Here is a 13,314-nt window from a genome sequence, read left to right on the forward strand (position 1 = left end):
AAGCTATGGGCAGAAGAAAATGTAAGTTAATGTTCTAAAATTCACAATGTCAAGTTAAACACATGCAAAAAAAGATATTTTCCTTTGTTAATAAACTTACAATCATCAGAAATGTATTGTACAATTCTGTTGCATTTTAATAAAATCACAACCAAAATGCAAAAAACCTACCTTTTTATTTTTAAATACTTAAGGAACATATTTAGCCAGCAGTTCATGGTTATGATGATACTTCAAAGATTCATAAAGCATGCTGAAACAGTAATATACATAGGAAGACCAGATTCCATACCATGTGTCCTTCAGCTCGAGCTTTGTTTTCCATGGCTTCTCTCTTTCGTTGCCAGAATTCTTCAACTTGCTTTGCTCTATCTGCAGCTATCCATCCTTTTTGCCTGAGTAATTGCAACACATAGCAAGATGAAAGTCTCTGAAAAATTACACTTAAGAAATCCCCCACCTTTATTCTAACTAGGACACATACACCAAAAAAGTAACTTTCTATGAGTAAGGCATCTTCAACAAATGCCTTTCATCAGCCAAAATACAAGTCAGATTTCCACAAAATGAGGAAAATAGGCTCAACTAAGTTAAAAGAACAATTAAAAAACAAACCAACAAACCAACCCAAAACACCATGTTGTCCTTCCAGATCCTGGTCATCAAAACAAAAATGAATGTTAAAACATAATCTTAGTGTGATTATTTCTGAAAATGTCTCGGCTTGTTTCATTATTGTTATTGTTTGTGAGAAAGAAGACTCCTTCAAGATTTCCCTTCAGAGATGAGCTAGAACTCATCACACGAGCCAGTCAGGTCAATACTGCAGCAGCCTTTTAAGACTGACCTACGTTCGGAGTAAGAGCTTCTACCACTTAGGTAATTAGTGCAGTGCTAGTATTCTCAGTGTGTTCTGGCAACTCTTTTTGGGGGATCTTGGGGGATTTTTGTTTGTTTTTAAAGAGACCGTGAAGGAATCTTCCCACATTAGAATTAGCCAGAACAAGATGGTTTTTTTCACATGTTCCACACCAGGTCAGGGACCTGCTTAGGTAGACAAGAAGGCTATGCTCAGGTTACCCTAACAGAGCATTTGGCAAGTCTCCTAGTACATACATACGATCATTTTGTAGAGCATCCCGTTTCTGACAAATTGGTTAGAAGTGGACTCAAAGGAAGCTTTCTATTAAAAAAACCAAACAAACCCAACACTGAGAAATTATGTAAGATATTCTTTGGCAGAACGATGAGGCAATCCCCTTTCCAAGGTTCCCCTAGCCTCGTTGGACTGAGGAGTATTGGTGGTCCAGCAACAGGCAGGAAGAAATTGGAATTAAGTTGATAGCAATAACCCATCAGGCTGAGACAGTTAAAGAAAGAATCATTTTGCGATACAGAAGCTATTGCTAGTAATTCATAAATGAATTAGCACACTAATTAAACATTCTTGCATCTTGTTTCTTCTCTCCCCTCAACTCCTCGCCCCTAAGCAACAAGGAAATCAAATATTTCCATATGCTACAATTCATTAAGAGGAAGACAGAGATAAAACCACTTTGATACAATAAAATAAATGCTGTAGCTGCTGTAAAAAGGCAAGACGATCCACATCGGTGTTACTGGTAAAGAAACAAACACTTAATAATTTTTGTATACACATATTTGACTCACTACAAGATTTTTACTGTAACCGTTCATTACATGTGAACTCAGCTGGTGGATAGTGAAATCTGTCCAAATCTGTGTCCTATAGCTGACATTTAGCTTACAGTGCTGGAGGAGAGGTGCTTCCCAAGCAAAAAAAAACCAAATCAAATTGTCTCAAACCAAATTCACAGCAAAAACTTATTTTAACTAAGTTTTATGAAAATGGTTTTCCCTACTCTAAAGCTGAGTAACTCATTTTGCTAAAACATTTCAGCTAGATTTCTTCTGGGCTACATTTCTGTCCAAGAGACAATTTTTAAAGATTGTTGATGCTGAATATACTTCGCTTTAAGTTAGTTGTGGTAATGTAATCAAAGATTGCAACTTGAGGATTTCTCAACTTCTTTAATATACACTCTAAATTACCTATTTTTAAGAAAGTTGCAACTATTTAAATTCTTTGAGCTAAACATCCTGAACACTTATCTTTATATTTCACCTCCAGCTGAAAGAATGAAGTGCAGGAGAGAAATACTGCTAGGCTAGCTATGATAACAAAATTGCTTCTAGATAATAAAGTACAAATACTTACCACATTTTAAATACTAAGAAACAGCTCCTCAATTTAAGGCTAAAGATAATGCAGTTTATAAAGAGGAAAAAAAAAACTACCTATTTTGAAAGTTCTGCACAGTATTTTCATTGAGTGCTTCCAAGTTCATGTATTTCACAAATACTGAATCAGTTTCTCTTTATGATCTCTATGTTATGCATAATTTGCAGCCCTCTACTATAGCTCCTCTCAATTTTAACACATTTAAAACAGTTTACCCAGGTGTAGCCAAGTATTATTTAATATTGTCAAAAGCATGAGGCAAACTGTTTCCTAATCTAGACAAGACTGAGGATTGTTGCACTTTGTGTGAAGCATTGAGAATAAATAGAGGAGGATGGAAATACACGTCTACATCAGCTGGGAAAACACACCTTCCAGTACTGGGTCGTGCCAGGAGGAATTTTAATTAGCTCACCACAGCCCAAATTAATATAAATAAAATAAAATAAAATATACCTTGTAGTTCGCAAAATTGTAACATCAGTGTTAAATGTGTGATGTTATTGCTGCCGATTTTAAAATAGAAAAAATCTACAAAGGCAAAATATCTTATATTAAAACTTTAAACTGAATAAATTTAGTTTAGAAGAACAAATGTTTTCTTTGGCCACTTCCTTTTCCTCACATTAACTCCATTTATTTCTTCCTCCATGGGATACATCACTGGATCTGCAGAAGTTTAAATAATGCATAAGAAAATTTTTCCCTCTAGGAAAGTTAGTAATGCTCACGTACTAAACTTCTACAAAACAAGACACCTTCCCATTTACTGCTCACCACTGAGGATACAGCTCTTTGGGCAATATTAACAGATCTGAAGGAGGACAAAGAAGTTTTGAAGAGGCCACTTGAAGAAGTGAAATCATTAAAAAAAAATATAAATCAATAGTTATTTACAATCCTTTTATATATAAAATACTCAGCTTCTAGTAACTGCAAAGAACAAGCACCACCAAATTAGAAGTTGTGCACCATGACAACACCTGGCATTCGCATCTTGACGAAGAAAGCTCCTAGAAGTTTTCCACTGATCAATAAACAGGAGCTAACAATTCTGGGAGCATTCTATACGCTCTCCTACACTAGAGGGTCAAACACTGAGATGTAGAGAAGGCAGTCAGAATGAGATGAGAGGAGAAGAAAGCATCTTGGCAGGTAACACAAAAAGTAGAACTATGAAAAAAGCAAAGGAGGAGGCTTATAATGTTATCTGCAACTGCATTAAGCCAAGAATTTTGGCTGAAATCTAGTTGCATTACAGTTGTTAGTAATCCATTTTTTCCACTATTGGGGAAGCCAAAGTTTCCATTGGTTCTAAAAGAATTGTGGTCTGCAAGGGGCTAACACACAAACAGACAGCACAGTACCAATGGATAAAAGTGATTTTGAGACATGTCCAACTACTAAATGAAACGAGACACAGAACAAGAATCTAACACGTAGGGACAGATTTATGGATTATCATAGTCCAACCTGTTTGCATTGGCTTGTTTAGACACCTCCTTCAATCTTTTCATTTTTTTCCTAACTGCACCAGCATCAGGTAAATGGTGATGACCTGCAGGCCCCTTAGGAACTCCTGGACGTATTCCAGGTGGAATTCCTCTGTAGATAAATATGTACAGTAATTTTCATTACTCTCATCTAAAACAGACCACATGCAGCTTCTAATGGAAGGTAGCCATACCTTTCAACAACTTCTCGGCCTTGTACTTTCGCCCTCAGTTTGGCTTCCCTCTCTTCAGCTACTCTAATGTTTTCCTTTTGCTGTTGCATCTGGTCAAAAATAGCATGATAGTGTTCATATTGTCCTCTGGAAGACACGGGAAAAGGACCAACACCACCTCCGCCACCATAATACGGTGCCTGGAAATCAGAAGGGGTAGGGTGAAAATCTCAAACACTGCTTTTAACAAGCCCTTCCAATTTTCACCTCTTCAGTAGAATAAAAGCATTAATATGTCCTGCAACATTGTCTGAATTGGTTCTAGTTCTATTCCTGGCATGCCCCTATTTTAATGAACTACAAGATAGATAAATTTAAAACTTCTTTTTCTGTTAGCATTCTAGATAACACAGCATTTTACCTCCCTCTGATAACAGGAGACATCTGTCACATTTTGGAAGTAATTGGTAACAAATCCATGGAAGTGTAATTGGAGATAGATGTTCTACACGCCAACAAAGTTTTAGCACAAAAGCTGAAAGTGATACTGTACTAACTGAAGTACTAATAAGTGATTTGTAGCCAAACACCCATTTTTTCATGAAGCTGGAAACAGTTAAGTACACTCCTTAAGTTGCTGAACGGCATTAAGTGCAGATTTATCTGAGAATCCCCATTGTTACCAACTTGTAATTTGGTTTCATCACCAGAAATGAGATGCTTCCCTACTACAGCTCAGATCAGGGGAGCATCTACCACAAGCTATTGTTCTATGAGAATTATCTCTGTCATTCTCAAAGAATTAGAGAACCTTCAGGGGAAAACAATAAAAAAAGAAATGTTGCAAGCAGCTGTGTACAGTAGTAGCCAAGGATGGATGCAGAAAATGTGAAACTGGCAAAACAAGGTTAAGGTTGTCAGCACATGCATAAAAATGTTCCCTTTACACCTGGGGGAACCAGTCAAAATAGCCCACGGTAGCGTATGAATTTGTTTTAACAATACTGTCAATGTTCCTTCCGGAGTGGTCTTAAGTATTTTAAATAAATTCAAATAGGTGAGTGCAGATGTGACAGGTTTAAGGTTGCCTACTTAGAAGTTCTTGAACAGATTATATTTGACAATGGAATTTAGCTCACATTCTGAGTTTCACTTGCTCAACAGCCATCAATAGCTCCCCATAATCCATATGATAGAATGTTAACCGAAAGATTTATCCAGGCATTCAAAGGAATATGCAGGTACGCTGTTCACCTGCATAAAAATAATTTACTATACAAGAATATAGTTTCTACAAATAGAAGGCAAAGACTTGCTTTAGACACTATTCAAGGGTTCGCCTATCACTATTAGAGCTCAGTTTTCAAAAGGATTATCTAAAGAAATAGTATGATCAATCTCCAGGCAAATGCTATGAAGCAGGTGCTCAACAACAGTCTGCAGAACAGTTACAGCCCCTGCTAGAACCACAAATCCAAAGCCAAATCCTTGCCACCTCTTTCCCTACTTTCCCTCAGAAACAGGCGCCAGCAACCAACCCCAAAAGACAATAGGAGGATAAAATCATGCAGAGCATGACCCTGCTGTGCCTTCAAAAGAGCACTATGGGAAAGCTTGAGCAATGCTATTCGACAGGGAGTTGCTGGATACACTGTTTTCATGTTGGAGAAAGGAGAGGGATAATGAAGTCAAGAATACTATAATAGCATATGGAAACCTGGAGCAATGATAACCTGGCAGCCTGCAGTAAGATTTGTACTAAACTATCCAATCTGGGGAAGACATTTCAGTGAATTTTAAAGCATATCTGCCATGACATTTTACACCAGTGACACTTAGTGAAAATACACACAGCCACTGAACCTGTTTCCGTAGATGACTGAGAATACTGATAACGATGCAGCTGTAGCTACAACAGAACACTTTATACGCTTGCAATGTATAAGGATCTTGCAAGAAAATTCTCAAGAAGTTAATCAGAAACACGATTGTTTTCAGGAACATACATAGCTCTGATCTAAAAGCGACAATGTTGATATATTGTGTGGTATGGAAGCTTGCATTGGTGCCTGCCAGTTTCACCTTGAGAGACAGAGAGAGAAGGACGGCACAGGAACCAAATGATGTTTTTTTGATTTTACCATTAAATCAGCACCTGGTAGTTTTTAAAGTCTGGTATGTTTAAGTTTGCTTTTATATTTAAGCTTTATTTATATGATGTGTGGCGCACATCAAAGATGATGTCTATTTTGAAATAATATACTTCATAAGCAGCTACTGAAGCCTGATGATGTGCTTGTGTATTCCTCATATTCTTGTACAAGGAACAGAAAATAAAATCTCTATTCTTTTGACTCTACTGCCCAGTCAGAGCTTGTTTACAAAAATCCTACTAAACATGTTTAGGCCAAGTATTTTTGTACGACTCACTATCACCACAACAAATAGCTGTGTTTTAATCTATTTTCTACCGTCAAATAGATTTGCACCAGAGCAATACTTAAATTCCTGCACTAGCTCTGTCTCGTGAAAGTACCCAGACCTTTATTCAAATAACTTCATGAGCCTACTTCCCAGAACAGTTGTGTTTCCATGAAACTATGACACACACAAACACGCAAAAAGAAACTGTCACAGGAATCAGATTAAATTCTGTAAGAAAGTGAATGACTAAAGAATTTACTGTTTTCAGAAAAAAATAGTTAGATTTACTCAGGATATTTCACCCCCCTCCTGAACAACTTATCAGTGTATATAAACATGCTAAATAACAAAGCACACTTAGAAGCAGGTGTTTAATACTGGGGAAGAAGTCCACTATCATAATAGGAGAACCTGGAAAAAGATTTCAACAAAAGAATTCAAGAACAAACTTGAATGTGAAAGAAGCTGTTCATGCATAGATTCAGCACAGGAAAAGTAGCAAAAGCAGGAGCGGAAAAAAAAAAGTGGTGCATGAAAACCATTACTGGCAGAAAGAGAAGAGATTCAGAAATTTATTAAGTATTAAAAAATGAAAGTTGCATATGATCTCCAAAAAGCCAGGGAAGAGAGTTTGTTATAACATTTTTCTTAAATTAACCATAGATTAACAATGGGCAGCCCCAAGAGTTGACCTGCAAGAGCAGATCTTTCTGAAAAGAGAAGACCATGCCAGATAACCAAAGGTGGGGGAACAGACTACACCACATTTCTGCATCTGCTGCCAACCTTAACATCACCACTTCCACCTGAACCAAGCACATTCCTCCATCCTTGTTCCCTGGCTCTGTTTATTCGTTCCATCTGAAGGAGAAAACAATACAGGAAAACATAATTCAAGGAATCACTAGGTAAAAACTGAACTTCACTATTAACACATTTTAAACGTATTTTACCCTTTCTTTTTCCAATCTTCTAATTTCATCTGCCTTCAGCAAACTCATCTGCAACGTGTAAGGATTAAACATGTTTAGTAACTGGGAAATTGAACTACTCCGTATTCTTATGCAACATACAACACACCACACCACAAGATATTTCATTAAAGTTATGATGGATGGAAAAAGAAAGTCTCAAGAATCTTGTCTACCTGATCTCTTTGGCGTTTTTCTCTTTCAGGCAATTCTAACCTTTTCTTTTTTGAAGGTTCCTGAAAAATAAACATATAATTTGGTATTTATTACTGAGCCATTATTCTGCCAAGTTAGGTTAGTGCTCCAGTTGCTGGTGTATGTCCACGAAGATTAAAAAAAATAAAATAATTAAAAAGCACTGTTACATAATGTTTGGGAAAAAAGATAAGGAGGAAAGGTTTGAAGGTTTTATTTTGTCATTCTTGTTCTGCACCTAGCTTTTGCTTAGTTTGAAAATTAACAGATGATTTCATGATACCTCAAACATTTTCCTCCTTTCTTCTCCTGGATTCATTTTCTTCACTGGAGTTGGAAAGGCCTGGATAAAAGGTGAAACTTCAAATTAGATACCATAATGCTAAAGTGAGAGAAAAATTCTAATCAGAAAAAGAAAAATCTTAAACCCACAACTTAGTAGGTGAAAATGTGGTTTAAAATAATTAATTACTCAAGAGGTTTTAAATGAAAAGCACTGCTAGGATCTAGGACTAAATGCTATTGTAGTTGTTCATCCTCTATTAAAAGCACTGTCTGAAAACTGAAGGCAGTAATTTTAAAATCTGTTTTGTCTTAATTTTTCTTCTCTGGCAACACCATTCTGCATTACAATCTGTTCCTATTATAAGTATTTGAGGGTCCCCAGATATTAAGATTCTCTTTTATTTGGAGAACAGTTTTATTAGGTTAGCCTTAGGCTCTTTCACTCGGGTAACTCTAACCAAGGTTCTTGTTACCTATGGAAGAGGACAATGCAGCCACTATTGAATACCTGGTAAAGAAGCTCCTATATGTAATAAACCATGCTGCTCGCTCCAGCCTTCCCCAAAAAAGTGATGGTTACTTTTAAAGCATATTTTTTTCTGATCATACTAGAACACAGAGAGCTTCATAGTATTTTCTTTTGACCATGTAAAATCCTATCAAATGACTACTTTAAAATCAAGTACTTCAGAAGACGGAAACCGTTAGAGACTTAAGTCAATGTAGTTCAACTACAGTGAGTTAATGTAATACCACTAAACAAAGGAGATGATGATAACATGCTCCTCTGAGAAGTCAGTTGAGAGCTGCAAGCTCAGACTACCCTGGAACAACAGCAAAGAGAAAAAAAATGTACATTACACTGTAGCCATTGTTTCTATTCTACATCTTATCCCTTATCTCTAGGTACAATCCACGCAACGAATATGTCTTAAAATTGCAGCGTTACTGACTCCTTACATGCAGCAAGAGAATACTTCCCTGCCACTTTGAGCCTCTCTGCAAGCTGGATCGGCATTGGCTGGTGAAAGTGATTATAAAGAGCAACAGATTAGCAAATGGTCATACAACCAGCCTTAAAACACAAAAACCTCATGATCTCATAAGGACACACAAGCAGTCTGTGTGTTCCCTTCTTCTTGCTCTCTTTTTCAAACTGTGTATCATCAGCCAACAAGGCTTGCATGATCAATGAGTATTTCCTTAAACTTCTGATAACTTTTGAACCTCAAGGATAAGTTATATCTCAGGGATAATTTTCTATCCACCTAAAAAAGAATTTCACATAATAAGAAGTACAGAGAAGATGACTGGAAGAAAGATCAGAAGTACTGTATGAAGTCATACAGACGACTATTTCTCATTAGCTCATGGAATTAAGTCTGGGAAGCTCGTCTTCCAATTACACAATTTCTCTGGCTGACAACACTTTAGAAAATGACTAAAAAAACCCTTTTCTATGTTTTGAAAATTTGAGATTATTTTTGAACAAGGAAGAAAGATGCAAAGATTCTTATCCAGTGTCGATGATCTTGGTATACCTGACAGACTTCCAATGTTTCTAAGAGTGGTCAACACCAACAAAGGAACTGAAAACATGCAAAGCACATCTAATTTAGCAGTGGAATTAAAACCTAAACCTAAGGTAGCAGTCTCCAAAAAATCATTATATTAAAACCAACTAAACTAAAAAATCAATAATGAAGCAAGCCAAGCATCTAAACTAGTACTACTTTATCTGCAGATACTTGTGTCCACATAAAAGACATTTTGAAAAGGAATGCATAGATTTTCATAGCATTTAAATAAGGTATGAGCAAAACAGTTAAATTTAAGTAACTTAGCTTCTTACCTGTCTAGATTTAGCCAATGGCTTCTTCTCATTAGGCTTTTTAGGTGCATCACAAGATTTCCTGATCACTAAAGGCACTCCATATTTTGCAGCAGGTTTAGTAATTTTCTGAGCTGGTGCAACTGAAGTCAGTATTTGTTCTTGAGCTGGTCTTTTAGCTAAAAAGAAAAAAACCCCTGTTTTACAGCTATTCAGGCTGGCCAGTGTACCATATTTCCCTTTCCCAAGGTCTTGGAACAGCAAAGCTAGAGGAAAATGAGTGAACTACTAACATATCATTCTCATGAGCTGATGCATAAGTGCAACATACCCAGTTGTCCAAAACAGCTTGTCTAAATTTCATGCGTGATAAGAAACAGCAGAACACAATCCCAGAACTTTTCACTCTCAACACTTCACTTTAAACTAGAGAACTGAAGCTTATTTCAGCTGCCATGCTTTATTATCCAGTTGTCGTGGACACAGGGAAAAGTTTTCCTAATGGAATGGAGAGACAGGCCTCCCTCTACTAATGACACTGGACAGCAACTTGCAACACTTATGTCAGCAGAAGATGAGTTCTGGAAGAGCTTCCATGGCCTTCAGGGATATTGTTTTCCCCATAGAGTTCTTGAAAATATGCCAATATTGTGGATTTGATTCTGTGCTAGCAGGGCTCTCTTACTACAGAATAGCGGGACAGCAGTGAAACACTTAACACTATCAAAACACACCAAAGCACTTGCCACAGCTTCAAATTACAAGGAAGTGAAATAAAGAAAAGGGAAGAACATCTAGGAAAAAAAGTGTAAAATAATGCAGGAAAATGAAGTAAGGTAGGACCATCTTGACCAAGTGAAACACAATCTAATTTGCTACTGCTAGTACAAATTCTACTGCTTTGGGCTGAAGTCAGGGCTTAATATTGGAATATCTAACAAAACCTCCCACGTTTTTACAAGAAATGGTATTTCTCATTATCCATTTGTCATTAGTAAGGGAAAAAAAAAATTGTACAATAATAACTTATAAATTATTTCCAGTATTTGCAGTCTTCACTGTCTCCTTACATTTTGGAAGCATAGCATACTGCAGGAGGAAAAAGTACACCTAAAATACTACAGGACCATAGTTCATACTTGCATCATTTCTATCCTACACAGATCCAGCTCCCCAAGGAGAGGGGAAAATTGCTTCCCTCTCTTTTCCTGAAACTTCTGGAGTCAGGTATAAGGACACACCAAAACCAATAAAAGAACAAAGCTACATACACTACCTTGCCAGAGCTGAAAGCAAAAGCACTTTACACACTTAATTACCTGGTGCAGCATGTGGTCCAAACTTCTGGAAGATTTTGTGATTGAATTCTTCTGCAATAAGCTAAAGAAAAAGTTGAAAAGTTAGCCAACAGTATTTATGTATGAAGCTAAAAAGAACTTTTCAGAGAAGTGTGCCGCTCCCACTAAGCATCTAATTAATAGTATTTAAGAATTAATTTAAATGAATACTCAACTTTATGTATTCAATTTAGTGGCACTAACATTAATATGAAGCTGGATTATGTATTTTCAAATATTATCGGCATAACTACTCAAATAGTCTTAAAAAAGCAATTAGTCTGACTCCTGGGTGGCACATGTTACCTTGTTTACGAACTAGCTAAGAATCTAGAAGAATTTTAACGTGAGCATCAACACTGTTTTATGCATAGCTCATCTTAGATTTCTGTATAGTTGCCAAATTTCACTTCAAATGCTCAGCCAGCTTGTGTCAAAAAACAGTCCTTTAGCAATATTTGCAGCTTTTTCTTTTCAAGATGGGAAGATGACTACATATGTGGATATCTAGGAATGACATACACTGTGTGCTGTCAGGCATATCAAATTAGCATAATGAAATGTGGAAAACAGCCTTACTGGAGTAAAAAAAATAATTTGGAGTCTAGACAAAGAACATTCAAACATGAATAGGCCATCATCTCACATCATAATGAATACTGTATGCAGTTTTGAACTCAACACTTCAAAAACTATGAAGTAAAACCAAAAAAGGTTCAAAGAAGAACAGCAAGGATAATTAAAAGTGTTGAAAAGTTTCCGTACGAAGAATAAATAAGCTTTCTCTTCAGCCTATAAAAAGATGACTGAGATGTAATGTCACAGGTCTAGAATACCACGTGATTTTGCAGAGAAAGCAGAGAAACACACAAGGTCAGCAAATGATAATACCAACATAAGAAGAGAGTTACCATTGCACACAAGGAGGAAGGTTTAGAATAAACAAAGGTGATGCTTTCTGCAACAAGTAGCAGACCTTTGAAATTTCTTACTGATTATACACAGGTTCATGGAGAAATCAGATAAGCTATGGATGAGAAATCTATTGAGGATGACTAAATATCAAAGATGATGCTTCCTGAGCTGATGCAATTGAGACAACAAAGGATGAAGGCTGGGAGACTATTACAGGGTAATGTCATGTAGGTTTGCCTCGTTCTCATACACCTCACCAGGCACTGTTTATGGCCAGTGTTGACTGCCCACAGGATATGGAGGGAGACTTGACTTTTAGCAGAGCCAGCACCATGTTCTCATTTTCTAACAGCCTGCTCTCACACTTCTTGCTGAATCTGAGTGCGGCAACTGGTGCTACCAACACAGAACATTCAAAGGATGGGAACTGCAAAGGTACTTTTTACAACAGTAGAGCTACTTGCAGACAAATAGTGGCCATACTACAGACCACCTTTCTAGAGACGGAGCATGCCAGGAACGTGTTACTTAACATTCTGACAACTGACAACAATGTTAACTCAATAGTCACTAAATCACAAGGTTTTAAGGAATAGTCTTTATAGAATCTTGACATATTCAGATTATTTTGATTTGCTTAGAGGCTACCAGTCAGTTACAATGGATGCTGAGGAGTTAAAACGGGGCGGGGGGGAGTGCAGAACGTAGGACTCTGCACACAATGGCAGAGAAACTTTTTAACCTGTACAGTCTGTCATTAAAAAATTCTATAAGCAAGAAGTCACACATGAGAACGGTCTCCTACTAATGGCAACTAATGTTGAAGCTTTAGTTTGGGTGGTAAGCTGTAACAACTGACATGTGATGTTTCCATGATAACACAACTACTGACAGAAAAGAAACATGACTCTTCAGTACCTTTCAAAAAGCCCTCCCCTTTTTTTTTTTAAATTGATGCTAATTTAGATTCACTCTTTCCGTAACTTAGTAACTACAAAAAATAAGAAAGAATTTATGTAAAACTGGAAGACTGATTTCCTGTCATTTAAGAGAAGGATTTCAGCAGTAGTTGCAATATGTTGAAGATGTCAATTATGGAAGATCTCTTAAGCTTAGACTAAGAAAAGCAGAAGACAACAGCATTAGCCATGGAATTAGCCATGGATGAAACAGAAAGAAAACAGGCATTAGGGCTGTGCCACAGAATGACTGCCTCTGGCTGAATATGAATATACAAGTGATTGATACATTTAGTAAAAGGTGCTTTCTGGGTCTGGGGTTTTTTGCTGTTTTCCAGATTAGGTAGCATCTCTAAGTCAAACATGTTAGTGATTCAGTTGGAAAAACTGCGTGCAAGTATTCATACTCAATCTAGGAGAAATTAGTATCTTCATCTGGTAGTAGTCTCTTACTAATTATACTTTGCC

General features: G+C 36.8%; 1 protein-coding gene across 10 annotated transcripts in view; it reads right to left on the reverse strand.

Annotated features, from left to right (window-relative positions):
- Positions 1–13,314, reverse strand: part of NEK1 (NIMA related kinase 1) — a 50,483-nt gene that overhangs the window by 25,436 nt on the left and 11,733 nt on the right. For 6 of the 10 annotated variants that reach the window (XR_012835319.1, XM_075751858.1, XM_075751859.1 and 3 more), the window contains exons 10-18: positions 10,955–11,015; positions 9,657–9,814; positions 7,803–7,862; positions 7,501–7,560; positions 7,307–7,354; positions 7,140–7,214; positions 3,951–4,129; positions 3,737–3,868; positions 293–395 (exon numbers count right to left, since the gene is read on the reverse strand). Coding sequence is in view for 9 of the 10 variants with exons in the window: in XM_075751858.1 (XP_075607973.1) it covers positions 293–395; positions 3,737–3,868; positions 3,951–4,129; positions 7,140–7,214; positions 7,307–7,354; positions 7,501–7,560; positions 7,803–7,862; positions 9,657–9,814; positions 10,955–11,015 (876 nt within the window). In the remaining variant the exon portion in view is untranslated. The remainder of the gene's footprint in view (positions 1–292; positions 396–3,736; positions 3,869–3,950; positions 4,130–7,139; positions 7,215–7,306; positions 7,355–7,500; positions 7,561–7,802; positions 7,863–9,656; positions 9,815–10,954; positions 11,016–13,314) is intronic. The other 4 variants (XM_075751863.1, XM_075751862.1, XM_075751860.1 and 1 more) reach the window with 3 other exon arrangements.

The sequence above is a fragment of the Balearica regulorum genome, chromosome 4 (genome assembly GCF_011004875.1).
Source record: "Balearica regulorum gibbericeps isolate bBalReg1 chromosome 4, bBalReg1.pri, whole genome shotgun sequence".
Classification (NCBI taxonomy): domain Eukaryota; kingdom Metazoa; phylum Chordata; class Aves; order Gruiformes; family Gruidae; genus Balearica; species Balearica regulorum.